The sequence below is a fragment of the Dermacentor andersoni genome, chromosome 6, assembly GCF_023375885.2.
Source record: "Dermacentor andersoni chromosome 6, qqDerAnde1_hic_scaffold, whole genome shotgun sequence".
Classification (NCBI taxonomy): domain Eukaryota; kingdom Metazoa; phylum Arthropoda; class Arachnida; order Ixodida; family Ixodidae; genus Dermacentor; species Dermacentor andersoni.
Window position 1 is genome coordinate 44670519 of NC_092819.1, and position 19482 is coordinate 44690000.

At 48.4% G+C, this 19482-nt stretch overlaps 1 protein-coding gene across 1 annotated transcript in view; it reads right to left on the reverse strand.

Moving 5' to 3' along the window:
- The window catches only part of LOC126522010 (oxysterol-binding protein-related protein 9-like), a 44699-nt gene that overhangs the window by 15548 nt on the left and 9669 nt on the right, over positions 1-19482 (reverse strand). Inside the window, exons 8-15 of the mRNA XM_050170781.3 lie at positions 19382-19478; positions 16657-16821; positions 15272-15484; positions 8683-8716; positions 6212-6267; positions 4673-4812; positions 1636-1832; positions 529-740 (exon numbers count right to left, since the gene is read on the reverse strand). Coding sequence (XP_050026738.2) covers positions 529-740; positions 1636-1832; positions 4673-4812; positions 6212-6267; positions 8683-8716; positions 15272-15484; positions 16657-16821; positions 19382-19478 — 1114 coding nt within the window. The remainder of the gene's footprint in view (positions 1-528; positions 741-1635; positions 1833-4672; positions 4813-6211; positions 6268-8682; positions 8717-15271; positions 15485-16656; positions 16822-19381; positions 19479-19482) is intronic.

The window sequence follows — 19482 nt, forward strand, 5'->3', positions numbered from 1 at the left end:
CCATAGAATACAATGGGGATGATCCCGAGTAGGCAACAGTGATTTTGACGTCACCGCTTTCGTCACCCCAGCCTTGTCAATGGGAATTTAGGGCCATGTTTGTGACGTCATGGATCGGAGTAAACAGGCCTTGCGCTATCTAGGTGGCATTGGCTGGGGTGCTCGCCCTTTAACCTACATGCAGGTAAGGGGGGAGGACGAAGCAGTTCCCGTGCGTTGAGGACGGTGAGTCTTCACGGCCTCAACGGCCAGGCGGATTGCTCGACGCTGGTCGTCTTCAGCCTCGCTCTGGAGCAAGGCCTCCCAGGCTTCTCTACTGTCAATGTTTTCCTTGGCCCCTGGGGAGCCAGCACACTACCATATTACATGGCCGATACCGCCCGAAGCAGTGAAAGGTTTACTGCGCACCAGAACTGCGCCAGCTATCGTACTACCGCTTCGCATTATGGCGAAGCGGCAAATTTGTTTTGCCATAACGGTCAGTTTTGTACCCGATTTTGTACGCCGCGCCCATGAGCGCTGCCTTACGCGGCGGGTTGACGGAGACCTGTTCAGCGGCGTACTGCAGGTCTCCCATGCTTTGGCTGCAGCGCAGGGGCCACGTGCAGAGGTGTGTCTCTCCCAACACCGGCTCCAGCGGCTTGGTGATGCCGTCGCCTCGCTTGACATAGTGGATACCGGCCAGGTACCAGCGTAGCGCGCGTAGCATTCGCTCCGAGGCGCGCGTCGACGAGCCGATCCTGCGAGCGAGCGAGCGGGAATCGCGCGCTGATCCTCTGAAACTAACAAAGGAACCTGCACCATCCGCTCTTTCGAACTTTTGCCTGCAGAGTCCTCGCGAGCGGTCAGAGGATGCTCGAGCACAGGTCGCAGGTACGTCAGTGCATTCTAATGATTGATGGGAATTCGCCTCAGAGCTGCAATGGTGCAGCTATAAGAACATTTGCAATGCACCCCCTGCTTCAAGGGAAGGGGTACTCTGACCTCCATCCCAGAACTGCTTCACCCCTTGTGTAAACGCCTGTGTAGACTTGAGACTTATTTAACTAGTGCAGGAAAGGCGTAGGACGAGACCAAGATGCTTACAGGACACGACGATTATGTAGCGTGCTCATGGCCGATGCTTAACGTCCCAATGTCGCACAAGTTATATGAGAGACGCGGAAAGGGACGGCTTCGGAATAAAGATGATCACCTAATGTTCTTTAATGTGCAGTAAATTTTCGGTGTATAAATGTCTTTAGAAAAGAAAAAAAAGTAATAATAGTTTAAAAACTGCCGTAAAGCTTGCTTCGCCTCATTAAGACTCGTTCTGCCAAGGAGCACGCTTTGCAGACATGCTGTCCGTGTTCGTGACACTATTTCATTGCTTTCACTAGAGCGGTTATCCGCGCTGGTAGTGAGCGGCGATTCAAAGAACGTCACACGGTACATAATTAACATAAACAAAGTAACACAGAGAAACAGCGTTGGCGTGGATTGGGACATTAATGACTTTCGTTGTAAACAAGACACCTTTGGGCAATCAGGCTAAGGGCGTTCACGTTGATAGTTCAGCGCGTACTCCACTGCATACTTTATGTGTCCCTACTCCACTACGTACCGGACGTCGCTTAAAGGGAGTACAGTACGTACTCCGCGAACAGCTCCGGGCAGGCGAACAAATCGGCGAGCGCCTGAAGACACGAGCGAGCCTGGAGCAGCGGCATCGGGTAGTCGAGATGCAGCAGGCTCTCGCCGAAGGGAAGCGATGAACAGAGGTCGCCCAGGGTGCGTGCCGTCGGACCGGGTGGTTCTTCCCATATGCGGCTGGTCCCAACCGTCAAGAATAGCTGCGCAAATAAAGACACATGCACGCAAGGCAGAGCGTCGAACCCGCTAAGTCGGAAGGTGGTGTAGAGCGAGACTCTTCGTTGCGCATCGTGTGCACAGTGGAAATGTATTGTCACGGTCGCCCAATAAAAAACGCACAGATCGCAACTGTGCATTTTGATTCGAGCGGTACTATATACATTGAATCCATTGTAGCACAAAGGAATACGGACAAAGAAGAGGACAGGAAACCATAGGCGCTACGGTCCTCTTCTTAGTCAGTGTTCCTTTGCGCTACAATGGCCTCAATGTGCCCCACCCAACTCGCCCAAGAAGGAAGTATCGGTACGGTACCATGTACTTGCACTACATACTGGCGTGCAAATTTTTTTTGGCTTTTAAAAGAAAGAGAAAGAAGAAAGAGAAAGATTCCAATGTTTCGCCCGAATGCGAAACATTGGAATCGATAGGGGGTTTAGTGCAGGCGCTGAAGGCGTCTCATAATGCTGGAGCGACGAGGAGCGCCTTCGCAGTTGCACGTCTGTGATGCACGAGATGAGGCCGAAGGAAAACTGTAGTATTTTCTTTTTTTTTTTTTCAACCTTACCAATATTCGGCAGTTTTTGCAATGGATATTCAGACCACGAATGAAAAGTCTGCTTCCAAGTGTAGTTTAACACCCGTATTCAGAAATGCATCTTAACATGAAGCCCATGCTTGACTCAATTTAAATGACACCTGTCGTGAACGCACCAAAAAAAAAAAAAAACGCAATGAGCGTCTTGAGCGCGCTCGCACCAGGCGTCATTTATATCAAGTCAAGCTTGAGCTTCAAGACACATTTCTGAATACGTGGGTAACTTTGTCTCTGAAATGCAACAAGTTTCATTGAAATTAGTCCAGACGTTATCTCAGACAAGTATTTCTGTGTTTTACATGTATTCGAATAAACGGCATGTTATATAGTTAGACCCGAGCTAAAGTGACATTTGATAAAGACCACGGCGTCGGCTTGCACCGCTGCAGCCCTACTAACTCCCAGCTTACCTGCAATGTGGAGCCAGCAAAATGCGGCACGATAAAGAAAAAAATACGGATTGCTGGCTAAAATAAACCGCGAAAAGAAGTTGTCTATCTGAGTGAGGTATGCGTAAGGTAACTTTTATTTCATATTATCATAATGGATAATTACGTCTCAAAGCAAATTCGGGGGCTCTGAAGCAGGTTGCGTTGGTTGGTGTCCGTTGATCGGCATTTCATACCGCAACCTCGTCGACACAAGTGGGCCTCCACCGCCGCTAGAAAACCGTTGCAGAACTCCACTTAACATCTTCGCTGTAAAAGAAAATATATGCACGGTGCTCGGAATGTCATAGACACGATGTTTATACGTGCCCTAGCTGTTGAAGGGTAACTAGAGGAATTATCGGTATCCTATTGATAGAACTATACTTGCTTCACATTTTTTTTCAATGTAATCCTTCGACGATCGAGTGATCCAGCAGTTTCGGAAGTTCGGTTGCTCTATTCTGTACGACATCGCTACCGCTTTGGGATGGGCTTGGTCATCTACGTCAAGCCACGCAAGTATCAAGTAGCGCCGCGGCATAGATGATCGAACGAGCCGGAGCGAGCGCTACCAAAAAAAAAAAAAAAGAAACATACCGTCGCGATGATCTACTCCCAAGTGACCTCCCCCCCCCCCCCCTCCCCTCAAGTCTCATGACATCATAACACATATATAGCTCGTGGAAAACGAAACGGAAACCGGCTTGTAGCGAAGTATTTCATCCATCGTTCAACGTCATCGTTCACAACCTCTGTACTTTTATGCCCGCTGCAGGACGAAAGCCTCTCCCATCGATGTGGATCCAATTGCCCCTGTCTTGCGCCAGCCGACCCCATTTTTTTTTTTAATGCCTGCAAACTTCCCGTCTTTTCTAGACCGTTTAGTGCTCTGCCGTCCTCGACAGCACTTCCATTCCTCGGCAGAACAGGAATTGGCCTCATAAGAGCAGTGTGTGGCCCTCATTATTTTTGCAATTAAACGAGAAAAGCTATCGTAGTAAATTCTGGATGTTTTGAGACTTCCCGTAATTTATTTCTAGTGTTTTGATATCGACGGAGAACGACGAAGATGAAAAGCAAAAAAAAAAAAAAATGACTCGCCATCTTGACCCTGGGAAAGTGGATGGCCAGCGAAGCTGTTGGAAAACCACTCAAATGCCGTCGATGGGGATATGAAATGTTTTATTTTTCTGCCTAGTCTTAGCATGACACCGTTGTTGAGCATTACGATTTTGCACTCTTAGACGCTCATCATATTCACGCTGCTCTTCGGGAGTCTTAACTTAGCGTGGTCAAACCATAGCGGTCTTGCAATGAACTGAATGAGCTGTTAGGCAGGTCTCGCTTTTCTATATGAAGTTTGGTGACGTCACTCACTGATTCGTATGCTGATGTTGCCCCTTTCCCACCGGAGCAACATATGCAACCGTAATCTTTACCTGGAAACACACACGGGGAGAAGGAACGTGCCTCGCATTGTTCACATGCGCTTGCTTTATTATCCATCATGCGGTTTTGACGCTTGTTTTGTGCTTTTCTTTATTGAAATGAATACTGAGCTCTGTGTTGTATGCCTGATTCTAAAGGCGATATGCACTTCTATTTGGTTCAGTTTATTTATTTTGCTGACGGACACGAAAAATACCGACCAACTAGAGGCTAACAGCTTCGCTGTGAAAAAATATGATGATTCGAAAATGTCATGCCATAGCTAGTTTAAGTTAGGCGAACGACCGTGCGTTTTACTTCTTTGCAGCTAAGCTTGCCACAACGCTTTTGCAGATCTACGTACCGGTGGTGTCCTTGAGTGATGCTTCGACGGCGGCCGACTTTCTGGCGCCTGCCCCTGCCCCACCAGCGTGTCGACCTGCCAGCGATGATCGGCCGAAGACATCGACGATGGAGTGGAGGGTTCCGTCTCCGAGCTCTCAGCTGGGCATCAACGTCCATACTAGAGTGAGACATGCAAAGGGCTGTCGACAGCTTAACGGGCTATCGAGGAGGTAGAGATGGCTTTGTACGACCTTTGACCTGAACAGTCTCACTCGATCCCTCGCAGCCCAAGCGCCAAATAAAACTAAAACAACACGTTTCATTTATTTATAGCTATAGAGGTTGAATAAGTACAATAATAAAATGGTATTAAGCTAGATTAATTCGCATGGAAATAATTATTTAGTAATTGGTTTGCGATATCATCGGCAGCTGGACGCTTTCCGGATCGTATCAGAAACGATAATATGGCCTTTGCGTTAAGGCTACAGAGCTTAAATGAGGAAATTGAGGTATCGAATTCAGGATATCAAGAATAGTGCGCTGGGCTGTTTGGAGTTCACCTGAGACATCCTGAGGCTGGTGCTGTCAATTTCTTGCCACACGTTTATATTATTTTAGCTTGCATTTTAAAACGTTAGTGCGGGTTCATCACATTCTTCTTTTTTTTTTCTCGGAAGTCTCCAATATATTGGACATTTTGACTCTACGAGGTCTTTGTGCCTTGACAGTGGCACTCTCTGCTAAAGCATATGCATTTAAGTGCGATATTTGTTTCAATATAAATGCCGGAAATGTACAGCAAGATTTTCCCATGGGTGCAAAGTGGAAGAAAAAAAGTCATTCATAGATGTATGCCAATGTGACAATTGATACGTAAAATACGAAGAAGCCGTATAAGCGATTTGTCGCACACTTTGGAAGCACTATAGGGGTCTGTTTCTGCTGGATGCGTCGCAAGCTGCGTTCGAGCGTGGTCGTATTTGACTGTTTTACTGTTCTTAGTGAAGGCTTCCACGCAGACTGCGTAGCAGTACAACGCCGTCAGCATTCACTACGTAGCGTGCACGTGACGGTGTCGTCACCCACAGCCAGCCACGACCGCTCTCGAACGCAGCCTGCAACGAATATTCTGTGACAACGCTTCGCTGCAGTACACATTGCCGGAAGCCCTTCACCGCCGCTGCCGTATACGAACTCCGAGACTATACCTGCAGCGTGGCACTGAGAAAGCGCGAAGTGAGAGACAAAGATTTCGGATTACTGGCTAAGTGTACGCAGGATTATTATCAGTATTGCATGATGATTACTGCGTGTTAACAACACAACAGCTGTTAATTCGCGCCCCGTTCCCGTTTTGTCCGTGCCTTCTTCCATTTGTTATGCGTGTCCGCGTGCCTGACTGCCGTAAGCAGCGCGCTTTACTGTGAACTGAGAGTGTGACGCCATTGTCGGTTGACTTTTTTTTTTTATTAACGGCGTTTTGACAAAGGCCGCATCATGTATGATGATCAACCACTATGTGACGTACGGATTTCACAAGGAAGGGAATACTTACAAGAATCGCTGCTATTCTGGCTTGACCGCTTGGATTGAGCCGTGGCGGCGGTAATCCTACAGGGTGCGGTCGTCCGTTGGATCACCGCGCAGAGTTCAAGCGTGCACAGAAAGTTATTTACGGGTGGTTCGTAAGTTAAGCACGGCTAAGCACAACACGCTCCGTTATTGTGAGCATATATTTGAATAGAATACGCACGCACGCACGCACGCATGTACACGCTCGATCACTCGATAAAAACGTACAGGGCCGCTATCTTGTAGCGATGCCTTATGCCTTATTCTATGCTATTCTTATCATCCACCACACACGGCCACCTGATCCCCTTGATAATGTGGGCTTACCACTGGCCAAGCGCGAAAAGCCTGAAAAAGCATAGAATCGGAAAAGGCATCGCTACAAAATACCGGCCCAGGTCGCGTCTGTGCGCTTTGATCCGAGCGGTACTATATAGTGGCACTATATCCTGGTGCGCAATACATTATGTTCATACTCGCATTCATATAATGCCGCCTATGAGTAGGATTTGAACGATTGATATGTTGGGCTCAAATCTGTATGAACACAGTGCTACAGAAGAGCACTTGAGACAACACGTGGCGCCACTACCTGTAGTCGCTGAGCGCGTGCACGTGCAGTTTATTCCTTGTAGTCGCAAGCTAGCGTTTATTTCTGTTTCATGCTCATTGTTATTGTGCCTCATTGCCAAGTCATCTGCGATCGCTCTTGGACGCTATAACGTAAATATATTGCAAACCTTTCTGTTCCATTTGTGCAATCAGCCCTCCACGATTGATCAAAATTTTTTCAGGCCACCCCCACTTCGCTTGTCTGTCATGTGGCACTGTGAAGTTAAGACGCAACCAAGAGAGGAAAAAAAAAAAAGCTTTAGGACAGGAAAGAGCGTTACTTGCAACTAGTAAAAACTGTCCTAAAGCTTCCTCTCCCCCCTCCCCCTTGGTTGCGTCTTAACTTCGGGGAATAAGACGAACCAACTATAGCCCAGCAACAAGTATTATCGTATTATCGGATATGACGTGTACACAATGATTAAGCATGATTAGACCGAACAAAACAAAAATAATTATTTCTGATCCCACATATTTTCCCCCATTATCGATCCGCTATTGGTCAAAAGTTTTCGGGCTGCACCCACTTCGCCTGTCTCTCACGCGACATCACAAAACGGCGAAAAATAACCGCGTCAAAGTGACGTGTACGTGGTAAACATGCATTAGTATGCCGAACAAAACGGAGTTTTTTTTTTTGAATAGCCGGATTCTGCCCCGTTCCGAAATGAATAAAATATGGCTGCCCTCTGTGGCTCTGTGGCACTGGCTACTCGAATCTGCCTGGAATTTTTTGCGTGGCAGCATATCGTTGTCGAGCCCTTTCAGCACGTACACGACATCGCTTTGCCAACTTTCATTTTTTTTTGTGGTTTGTTTTGGCGGCATTTTAGAGCGTAGCTCTTAGGCGTCCGTTCCTGCGGCGAGCGTCGGGCTCGGCTTCCAACCTCGTAACCGAGCGAACGAGCACAAGGAAATGCGAGAGCGAACGTGGAGCACGGCGGGGACTGAGAAAGATGGCGAGAGCGAAGAGAGCGCGAGAAGTAAAGCGGAGGGGGAGGGTGTGGCAAAATCGTTTAGAGAAAGCGTAAGTTCATTTCAATAGTTACTGCCGATCAACGCAAGTGAGAGCATGGCCATCGCGAGAATCTCAGCTGACGCGGAAGCCGTGGGTGCCGCCATGTTCGACAGCGCTATTTCTTTTGCGTCCGTAAACATAACGAACTTTAAACCCGCCGAATCACGTACGTTATCATAGCGCACGTAAACCACAGAGTCCAAATAACGTTCAGAGCATGCACAATGATCAAAACGCTATTTATTCTCATACGCAGCGCCTCTACGTTTGTCTGCAAGCGATAAACTAAATACTGTCTAAGATATCGCGAAATGGAAACACGTATACAGCTGCGCTCAAATTTTGCGTTTAAGAGTATCGTAATCGTCGATGAATTTTTTTTACCCTTCCGTTGCACGCCGCCGCGATTTTCTAACAGCCACCGTAAGCTACGCAAGGAGGAGTGGGCCAATCGCCGACCCCGTCACCACCCTTCTCATCCGGTTATCTACGGTCCGACCAAAAACCTCTCCACTTCTACGTTCTTTTGAGCTATCGTCAGCCAATTAGTTAAGAAAAGCCTGTAAACGTAGGCAGCACTATTCGCTTTGAAAGAAAACAAAATTGATCGCCTATAAACGAGGAGAGCGTTTCATTGGCCTGTTCAAACAACGCTGTGGGTCAACGCCCGATGCTTGCGTCGGCGGTTACGTAAACTTGACGACAGGAGATTGGAATAAGAACACATTGGAATAGTTTTACGTTATAGGGCCCCTGTTCACGTTAGGCCAGCCAGGATATGTACGACAAACCAGGCGATATTCAAAATTTGGAGGCCTACTCACATTGACCGGGAACTCTTGTTGTCGGCGTGTACGTCTGCAATGAACAAGTGACACTGCTTAGTGACATGAAATAAGAACACCGCTTCTCGTTCACGGGCTAAAGAGGAAGCTTTAGCTCATGTCTTGCGTTGTATAAATCATGGGAAAACTAGAAATTCGCCTATCAGGCAACCGAAAAGCAGACTTCAATAAAAACTCTCGCATGTGCCAGGACAACAAAAAAACTCTAAAGAAAACTTGAAATTCTGTAGTGATCGTCGAAAGCATGTGTTTGTGTGTTATGTTGCGGGGTGAATATCGAAAAGAATTTATTTTCCTTGAAGAAAACATACGAGGAAGGAGCAGCCACAAAAGTCTTCTGAACTACAAAAGCTACAGTGCGTAATTAGTACAACAGGACAGGAAATAAGAAATGACGTTTCGGACACACACACACACACACGCACGCACGCACGCACGCACGCACGCACGCACGCACGCACACACACACACACACACACACACACACACACACACACACACACACACACACACACACACACACACACACACACACACACACGCACGCACGCACGCACGCACGCACGCACACACGCACACGCACACACACACACACACACACACACACACACGTTGGTCAATACAGATTCTAAAACGCGAATTTCTTTTTTCATGTTTCTCAGTGACCATGTCTACTAATGATGCTTTTATATAACCAGACGGTGTTACGTCGTACCCTTAATTATGTACGCTTAACAAAGCAGTTGTGGGGCTAATTGGTGATGCATTTCTTTCTTCCTTAAGAAATAATAAAAAAGCTCGCTTAATACCGCGCTCTCATTGGCGAACCACCACTGGGCAGTGTACATTTACGTATTTACGTTTATTTACGTATTAGTTACACACCACGAAGCCATTAGTGCGTGTCTCTAATGGTTATTGCCCTCTATAGGCAGCAAACGTAATTTACGACGCGCGCGCAGAATAACCGCTAAGCGCAGATGAATGCAGGAGGCCCGCTTACGCGAATTTCACTCTGCGTCGGATAGCGTACACGGAGTCACCCCAGAGCCAATATGCATTCGTATGCGTAAATGTTGGCGCACTGCGTGGTGGGATATTTACGAGCCTGCTTTTTGAAACACTGTTGAGTTAGGGAAGAAAACCAAGGAACTGAAAGAGGCAGATTCTCGTCGTCTGGTCAGCGGTGTTGCGCAAGCGAAAGCGCACTCTCCCTCTCTTTGCTCCACGCATTGCGTAAAATTGCAATTCTTCCTCTCCTTCGCGGCGCCTCTCATTTCTTTTTTAATATGCTCCCGCTTATTCTGTCTCGGAAAGTCTTGCGCGACCCGGCCCCTCCGACTCGTTCGTCATCTTAATAGCGCCGGGGCCGAGATATTGTCAAGCCCGCACTGTAGATCCGTGACTCGACTTTCGTGCCAGACATTCAGAACGTGCTTTCTGTTGTACGCATCACCGCTTTTCGGGGACGCACACTCTGGCCTGGCGGACAAGGTCAACCCAGTTCGTCCCACGCCAACTCCAATCTCTTAGATGTCTCCCGGCCTCAGTTTTACTGACCCTTGCCGTCCGCTATACGCACATGGTTAAGCGTGTATACGTTTTTGTCTGTGCATACTAGAGGGTACCTATGATTTTCGGCTACCATGTACACGAAAATATGCCTCTTTCTTCAGCGATCTCTGTGGTAAACACAATAAAATTGAGGTATTGCCGCTATAAGGAATACCTTTTTGTGCCTACGGTGAGAAATACGCTTAACCGTAACGCTATGCGTTCGGTAAATGCAATAAAGAGTTAAGGTAGATATTCACAATGTGTCCGTGACCAGAAGCAACCAATGATTTCACGTAAAATTGTTTTAAATGCTATAAATAAAAAGAAATTGTAGTCTGTGATACTCTCATAGGAAGTACGAATTCTAAGGCAAATTCTCATATTGACATATTCGGACGGTACGAATTTGTCGCAAGATTATTATTACTCAACGCTTCAATATAAAGAAACTTAGTCGTGTGATTGTATTCCCATATCTTTATTTAAGAATTTATTCTTTTCGTGTAGAACGAGATTCCTAAATGAGAGTTACTCTCATATTTATCGACGTTTTGAGATCTTTAACTGAAAATGCCGAAACGCGGACACAGATAAGAATGCGTTGATTTTAGGGACTGCTTCGGTGCAAAAACGTAAAGAAATAATCGCTGCTAGTAGAGTGACAACATTTTCTTTGAGCATGCTGTCATTTATGACCCCCTTGTATGCACACACGTGCAGACAAACGCAGTAGTCGCCCTCTTAAATTTAGATCTTTCACAGCACACTCGCCTCCACGTCACCTCTCCCTTACCCCTCCTTATCCACAGCCAAGCGCAATACTTGAAATCGCAGCCTTAGGCGCAGGTCGACTCTACGTGTTTAATGGTGAGCGGTATTGAATACTGAAGGGACTCAGGTCGCGTACGTCCGTGTCGTTCGCTCTCATTAGCAGCAGCTACTTCCTCCACTGTGTTGCACTGAGTGCGAGTTCGAGCTGCCGGTGCCAGGATACGACTTCGCTAATTGCTTGGCCAGCTACGCAACTTTCGGGGTCAAAGGCGGAGAGGCGCGTGTCTGAAGCGCAGTGGTTGTCTGGTTGCCAGCGTTTTGAACCGTCGCGTATTGCGCGAGACGTGCTGTTGATTGCATGTCTAATTAAAGATGTGTGTCTGAACAAGGTAACGGGGAGCTGGAACAGCCTGGCTGGAAGTTCTCGTCGGTAGGATGGCACAAAAGGTGTCGAGAGGGCGCTTTGCACTTGAACAGGTTAGTCAGAGTACAGGTTTCGATAGGGTCGAATGTAGGATTCACAGCGGTGTCTACGAAAAGTGGGAATGACAAGAAGAAGTCGCAATTCCACCAGAAAGGCGAAGCGCCGATTGCGATGGCAAATTGTTACACAGCTATACGCTGTAAGGATAGTAGTTTTATCGGCTGTATAAAATGGTAAATATTCGCCGACTAACTAAATTAACCAGCATGGTGTCACGCACACGCAGGAAAACATGAACACATGTGGTTTTGTGACCGTGGACACTCGCTGTCAAAACGCTGACGCGAGGAAGAGCGGCAGCAGCAGAGAGCGAATTGAGCTTCGTGCCGCTTCTCGTTTCAAGGCGAATTAAGCGGCCGAAACACAGCGCATACGAAGCTATCAGCCCTCGGCCTGCGCCTAGACTCTGTACCCATCGCTGATTGCTTTTAAGATAGGGCGCTGCGGCCGTGCTCAGCCGCGCAATACGCATCCGCCACCGGAGTAGAACGACCCTCCCTCCTCCCTCGGCACGCCCCCGGTGCCTTGCGCGCGGTGGAAGACGGCGCGCTTCCTGCCCGCCTTCCTTCCTTGCGCGCGCGAGATCGGGCCACCATCCTTGGCTCACCCTCGCACGCTTTCACTCGCACCCACAGTATACGGCGCGCAGCCACGATGTTATCGCACTTGGACTTTAAACGAAACACCACGGTGACGCCGACGGCAACGGAGACGGCAGAAATGTGCTTTGAGTGTCCATACAATTGCAATTGCAATAAAAGTGACGCGTTCTTACGTTCAAAAGCTACTATGCCGGCCAGAAGAGTGGAAGACCTCAGACTAACTCTGACAGTCTCCTTAACATGCACCCAGATGTGGAACAGCTATGAGACGCATCCTCAGTGTTTATTTTGGGCGCGCTGAGGAGCAGCAACTTCGCGTGGAATACACGGTAGTTGCCGACTGATCCATCGGCCACCCGTTTTCCTCTTGAGCATGCGTACAGCAGCAGCTACATCGCCACCGCCAGTGACGGATGGCGCGTGCAGCACTATGAAGCATCTATAAAAAGGCAGCTGCCCGCGCTCTGGTACTCGTTCACGGGGTTCCCAGGTTAGTCCTAACCGCCGCAGTGCTAATACGCATCATGGTACGCATTCTCACCATCGTTGCCGTGTGATTGCTGGGTGGCGCCAATTGGACGTGCCGATGCTTGGGATGATATTTTGAAAGGGCCCCTAACCAGGTCTGGCCATTTTGAGCTGACAAGCGCAGAGCGTACATTGCGCGATAACGATCGTGTCTGCAAAGTATTACATCGCTACGCGCCGCGGAAAGATCTGAAATTTCAAATCGAACGCCGTTTTCCCTTCTCCTCCCGGCCGCCGCGCTCCAAGCCGGAGGATGACGTAAACGCGCTAGCGCGCTTACGTACAGGTGTTGTTAGGATCGGCCTGCAGGGGTACTGCTCTGCAAAGCTATTTCAGCCCGCTGCATGTGCTTCGGTCGACCCACGGTGGTGGCGCCATTCAGAGAACCAGCGAGGACGACAGCGCTAACCGACCAGGAACTTCCTTCAGAGAACTGCGGACTACGGCAGCGTTAATCCACCATGCGCCTCGTTCGGAGAATCGGTGACGAAAGCAGAGCGGGCCGCGTTTGTCACCGAACGTATTGCTGGTTGATTTGCCGGGTCTTCATGGTCTCTCTCGGCAGCAAGAAGAGCTTCCCTAACAAAAGGGTGCTTTGCGGTACGTGGGCCCCAGAATTCGTCGCAGTCTGCTGACGCTCGTGGCGACTACAGGAGAAACGCAGCTCTGGAATTTAGAGGCGCAAGACAATGGGCAACCGGCGGCCGCGCTGCGGGGGTCAGTTCGGGGAACCGATGCGCCTTTCAAGACTCAAGATAATGGACAACCGGCGGGTCGACTGCGTAGACGTTTGACGCTGCAAATCGTCGGTGAACTGACGTCTTTCCCTCACCTAGGGAACTAGGGACCAATGGAGTCTTTATAAGCAGCTGTTGTCGGCTGCTAGAGTGTGTGCTCGTCTGTGCTCGTCGTCGTGCTTTGTGCTCATGTTCGTGAGCTGTGTGCTCATTTGCTGCATGCTCCGTTTTGAGGGCTCCGTTTGGGAGTCACGCTAGACTGTCGAATGTATCGCTTGTTTAAAATGTAAATACTGTAAATAAACCCTGTACGCCTAGTTCCTCCCAAGTTCCTCTCTACGACCTTCAACCCTTACAAATGGTGCCAGCGGCGAGATCGTCCGACAACTCCAATAGTGTTTGCACTGTGACGTCGCTCGTGGTGACACGTCACTTCGAGAATTATTCAAGGCAACATTTGGTATTTGTGCAATATGTTGCTTGAATAGACGAATTAAAGCTTAAAGAAATAATAAAACGACAAATCGAATGTCTGCATGTTTTTTTTTTTTTTTTTTTTTTACTTCGCACCTCAGCAAGAGAGGTGTACTTCCGTTTCGTCTGCTTGTTCCCACATCGTGCAGTCGCGCGCGCAGACACCAAAACAATGTCATTTTCTACCCTGTTCCAGTGCCGGATCGTGCTCTGTGATCCGTTTGTGTCTGCCACAGTATTCGTGTAGCACTGACTTATACCGCTAGTCAGGTGTCCTCGTGCACAGCGCGCAAAATCGTGCGCTGCGCGAAACGAGACAGTCACAGCAGTTCGCGCGCTACGCCGTCAGCGGAAGTGCGCTGCGCCGCAAAGAGAGCGAGGAGAAAAACAAAATGAAGGTGGGGCCCGTGACGTACGCGTCACGGGATCCTCGAGGTGCAGTACGGGAGAACGCAGGGAAGGAATTTCGCTTGCGGAGGTATTCTAGACACTGTAGCGGAGGCTAGGCGAGGCAAGTGGAGAGAGTGTCTCGCTTGGCAGTGGAGCTCGCCTCCCGAAATCATGAATTCGCGGCACAATAATATTTCTATCTTGGCTATTAATGAGCCTATTAAAATAAAATCTTTGCCGCAGAACGCTCCCTAGAGGACACGTAACAACTTCCAGTGTATAACCAGAATTTGCTATGGGGCCTCGTGAGGGGCCCTGTTTTGAACACCGTAAGGCTGCGCCATGTTGTCAAATTCGCCATCCCAGTATCTCTGGTTGGTTCGTAGGGCGTCTGCGGCCTATATGATTGGCTCAGAACGCTACCGATAAGGAATTTGACAATATAGTCAAATTCGAGTGTCCCCTATAGCACCCCTGATGACCCATAAACCGAAACATATGTCGCAAATGCGTCCCATACGGTTGCCCATGTGGCAATGTTGAGCGGAGACGGTGCAGGCCCGATGATAGAGTTTTCTACAAATATTACTAGAGGGATATCTGTTGCCGGTGTTTACGGTTACGGGAGCGACAAGCAGGGTGGTTCAGTCAGCATTGGAATGAGTGGCAGTACACGAATTAGCTGAAACTTCGCTCTCCTAGCTTCAAAAGTGTTCGGGACATTGTAAATTGATCATTTTCAAGTAAATAGTGCGTTATATAAGTGCAACAAATTGCAAAAAGATATACGTGTGTGTGCTGAGACTTACTGCTTTGCTGCGTTTAGAAAACTATGAGTGCTTGAAAGTTTAGAAGGGACACAGGTTTGCTAAACAACATCGCAGGAATGTTTGAAACCTGAAGCACGAAGATTTGACAAATCCGTATGTACTAAAAACCATCATTCTAGCTCATGGCATAGCTGAATCCGCGCAGCGCCATAGATCTTTCTAGAAATTTTTGCGGGATGGGTCCCAAGTCCTCACCGGAGCGTTCGATGCTGCTGACAGCGGTGGCGAAACGGGCCTGTGACCAGGTGACGCTGTCGCTGACTGACATGAAGGAGGAGTCGTCGGAATTTGCGAGCTGCTGACCGCTGCCGCTTCGGGGACTTCGGACCGTGGGCAGACTTCGCGTTCCGGTGCGCTCGGACGTTGACGGACTTCGGCGGCCTGGCGGACTGCGGCGTCCCAACGCGTCTGCGTGGCACACCGTGAGCTATACCTATAGTGAACAGCAGCAGGCATACACAGCCATTTTCAAATGATTCGAAGCGAGTGAAGTGACGAGCATACCTGTCGTGGGGTCGCGTACTGGTGCCCTTGCAGAAACTTCATTGTTCCGAAGCTTCGCACTGTTATTACACTCTTGGGTATGTTATTTTGTGACATGGAATAATCGTCATTAATCGTTCGGGTATATTTTTTTTCATGACACTGCGTGCCAGGTGCGTGCCTTTTTGAATTATTATATGGAAGAGTTATGAAGGTTGATCGCAATCCGAACAGGAAAGTACTCTGCACGAGGGCCTTCATAAAAACACCGTCTCTCGAGGATCATGACCGTTATTGCTGTGGAACTAAATTAAACGCCAAGGGGTCTAAATTTTGAATACTGTAGGTATGTGAAAGTACAGTGCCTTGTGTTCCGTTACCATCACGCCTGCGCACCAACTCAACCAACTTTCATTCCTATACAGTAGTCATCAACTTCATGAGCTTTCGAGAATCATGGATGGTTCAGGAGTCCCGAAACGCCACCCTCACGAATATCTTTTGACTTGTAAGCTGGATGCAAAACTTTTGACTTCGACGAGGGTGGCGATATGGGCTTGTTTGTCGGTCATCATGGAATGGTATCTGTATAGAGCACCAAAACACGGACGTAAGAAACGAAGACGAAGACAAGCACTAGCTATCAACAATTAAATTTATTTCCGGGATCGGTCGCACTTATACACCCAAAAAACAACGTGCAAAGCGATATCAACCTTGAAGATATGCACATGACGGCATGAAAGCAATATAAAACCGGTGCATCCAGAAAACACATTGAAAGCCTAAAAGATACATTGCAAATGCGGTCAGCTTTCACGGCATACACAAATCTAACTCTCTCGCGGACAAGAATATTGACGGTTTGATGATACATTGTTCACCGATTCCGGAAATTAGTTTCGTTGTTTATAGTTAGCGCTCGTCTTCGTCTTCGTTTCTTATGTCCGTGTTTTGCTGCGCTATCTAGATACCACTCCTCTTGACTTCAGCTGTATGCGCAAAACGATCAGCGGTGTGGCCGTGGGTATAATGTGAAGGCACGAGATACCGTCATCCCTTTGGCATGACGTGCTCGAAGGAAATGGAGAGCGCACCCAATCTAGACGCGTATCCCGAGTGGTCAGTGTGCGCCATTTCGGACAGCGGGTGGTGCAGACGGGTGCGCGACCCCCGAACGGCCGGCTCGAGCAACGCGCTGCCTTCGACCGTAGGCTCCGGGTTCCGGCGAAGCAGCACGGAGAGTGGGTCCACAGCCAGGCCTGCGACTCGAGAAGTAAAGAGCACAGTTGCCCATGCACTAGCACCTTGCCAAGAACGTTCCAGTGCGCGACGAGAGTGCCGAGCGACGTTCGATTGCATCTCACGCTCTGGGGTCAAACATTGCAGAATGTACGCCCGTCTACTTATACAAGTAGATGACCGTAGTTATATTTGATGTGCTTCGCGACTACGCTTATCGTTGCGACAGCAAATATATATGGACACTCTGCGCGAATTTCTGCCAACCGCGGCCGTTACCGCAGCCACGATGTTCCTTTAAGGTCCAAGTTCGATAACATCGAGACCGCGCGCTATATGCTGTAGCAGCGATCGAAAGCGTGCGAGGATGAGCAGAGAGGGATGATGGCTCGATCTCGCGCGCTCAAGGGAGGACGGCGAGGGAGAAGGGCGCCGTCTTCCGTCGCACGCAAGGCAGCAAAGGGTGGGTAGGTCGCTCTACTCCGGCTGCGTATGCGCGGACCCTATCTACAGAGTACAAAGTCTAGGTGCGCCGAGGGCTGATGGCTTCGTGTGCGTTGAGTTCTCACGGCCTGATTCGCGTTGAAGCGAGTCGCAGCAAGAAGGTCAACTCGTTCCCTGCTGCTGTCGCTCTTCCTCGCGCTTGCGTTCTGACAGCGAGTGTCCGCGGTCATTGAGCGAGATGTGTTCATGCTTGCCTGTGTGCGCGTGAGAACGTGTTTCTTAATTTAGTTAGTAAGTGAATAAGGGAATGTTTACAGCAGTTTATGCAGCTGATAAGAGGACTAACCTTGCTTCGTATGGCTGTCTAATAATTTGCTATCGCAATCAATTCTTCGCCTTTCGGGCGAAACTGTGACTTTTTTGCTAAATGTGGTTGACCGATAGAATGATGAAGCAGTCGATTTTCCCGTCCCAAAGCAATACCCTGCGCTATTACGACAGACGTATTTGTGCATGTATCTAGTTTAAAGTTAACCACACGGTGTTATCAGCATGCATACAAAGCTCCGTACATGAGCGATTCCGTAGTTTTATTTGACCGCGTACTTTCTGCAGCTTCATAAATATGCTACACCCTTAGGGCATGAATTTGTGTCACTATCTGATATTTGTCATAATTCGTTTAGACGTTCTCCTTCTTTATCTTTGCGTGGCCGGGCACTTTCTTGCGAGAAGGTTATGTGTGCACATAGCGTGCCTGATAGCAAAGCACTCGGAGGTAAGTTGACAGGAAATGTCCAAACAAATGATGACTAATATTGTCGTGAGGGAAAATTACGTACTAACGGATGAAGGACTCTTGAGAAGGGTTAGGTGCGCATATATACTGGAGACCTATGGAAGAATCCATTCATACATACGCAAGAACTGTAGCACGTAAGATGATTCGTAAGTAAGATGATTCATAAGTAAGACGATTCGTAAGTGCGCGGGTCGGCCAATCCCGGCTGCCTACTAAATTACAACCTTTGAACAGTTGTTGAGAAAGAAGCATGTGCGTCCAGTGCGTAATTATACTAGCGCTAATTTTTTTTTCGTTTGCGCATTTTCCATTTTGCATCTCTCTCTTTCGTGCATTTCTTTTAATCAGATAAATACTCACATTAATTTCAAGCTCTCTCATTTCTGTGTGGACTGCAACAAATTTCAAATCTACGTCAGCGCTAGTGTTTTCATCCTTCGCGTTTCATCTTCTACGAATACCTGGCGAACAACAAGTGTGCTTGCAAGACACGCGACACCAGTAACTTACCTCGCCACTTTTGTTAAATGACCTAACTGGACAGCAGCAAGAAAACTGCACCGTGGGCATATATTTTCCTGCCTTCCCCGTCTTTTATTAACGTATAAAACGCAAGATACAAAGCGCAATAACGATAGCTGAAGTTCCTTTATTTTTTCGTTTTATTTCGCATGCGAGCATTGACCGTCGCCAAGGAATGTCGCAAATATTTGCTTCGAATTTTGCCCTAACCATAAGAATAAAGATGAAAAGGTTTCCGTCAGAAGATGAGGGTGTGGCGACGGGACGCTTTGGCAACGCTGCAATATCGCACTGCGTATAACTTCGCGATGGGTAATCGCTTTATGCACCGTTTCCATGTCATCACTCCTTTGCTGATCACAACAACAAATGATCTAGTCATGCCTGTAGCACAAGAGCGCGTCAAGGACCTTAATTGAGCCACACTCTGTCTGTCGCAGGCAAAATGCGGTTCAGCAAGAGTCAATATGGTTTGGAGCACTTTTCCGCTGCACGTTCTTCATTAGAATGGCAATGTCATGCTGATTTCGTTGGTGTTCCTAATTTATTTCTTTTTTTTGTGTCTTGGTGATCGGGGAGAAGAATATGCAAATGCGGTATTTCTATAATGAAGGTAGAAGGGGAGTGGGTGGGGGTTGTTGCTCCGTATAAAATGGCACGGCCGCGGCGTACAGATTGGGCAGATGTTTCGTTTCGCAACTAAGTTTATTGCGGCTTTGTAGGGATGAAGGCGCCTGGGGGCCTGCGATAAATGCCCGGAATTCAGCCGCAGCGGTAGGCGGCGTTCTCGCATGCAAGCGGTTTCCGCTCACCGGCTGCTTGCGTCCTGAGCAAGCTGAGCATGGTGGCTGCTTTCTTTCGTGGTTGCATTGTGTCCAGCTGCGCGAGGAGTCCTGGAAGAATCATTTCCTGC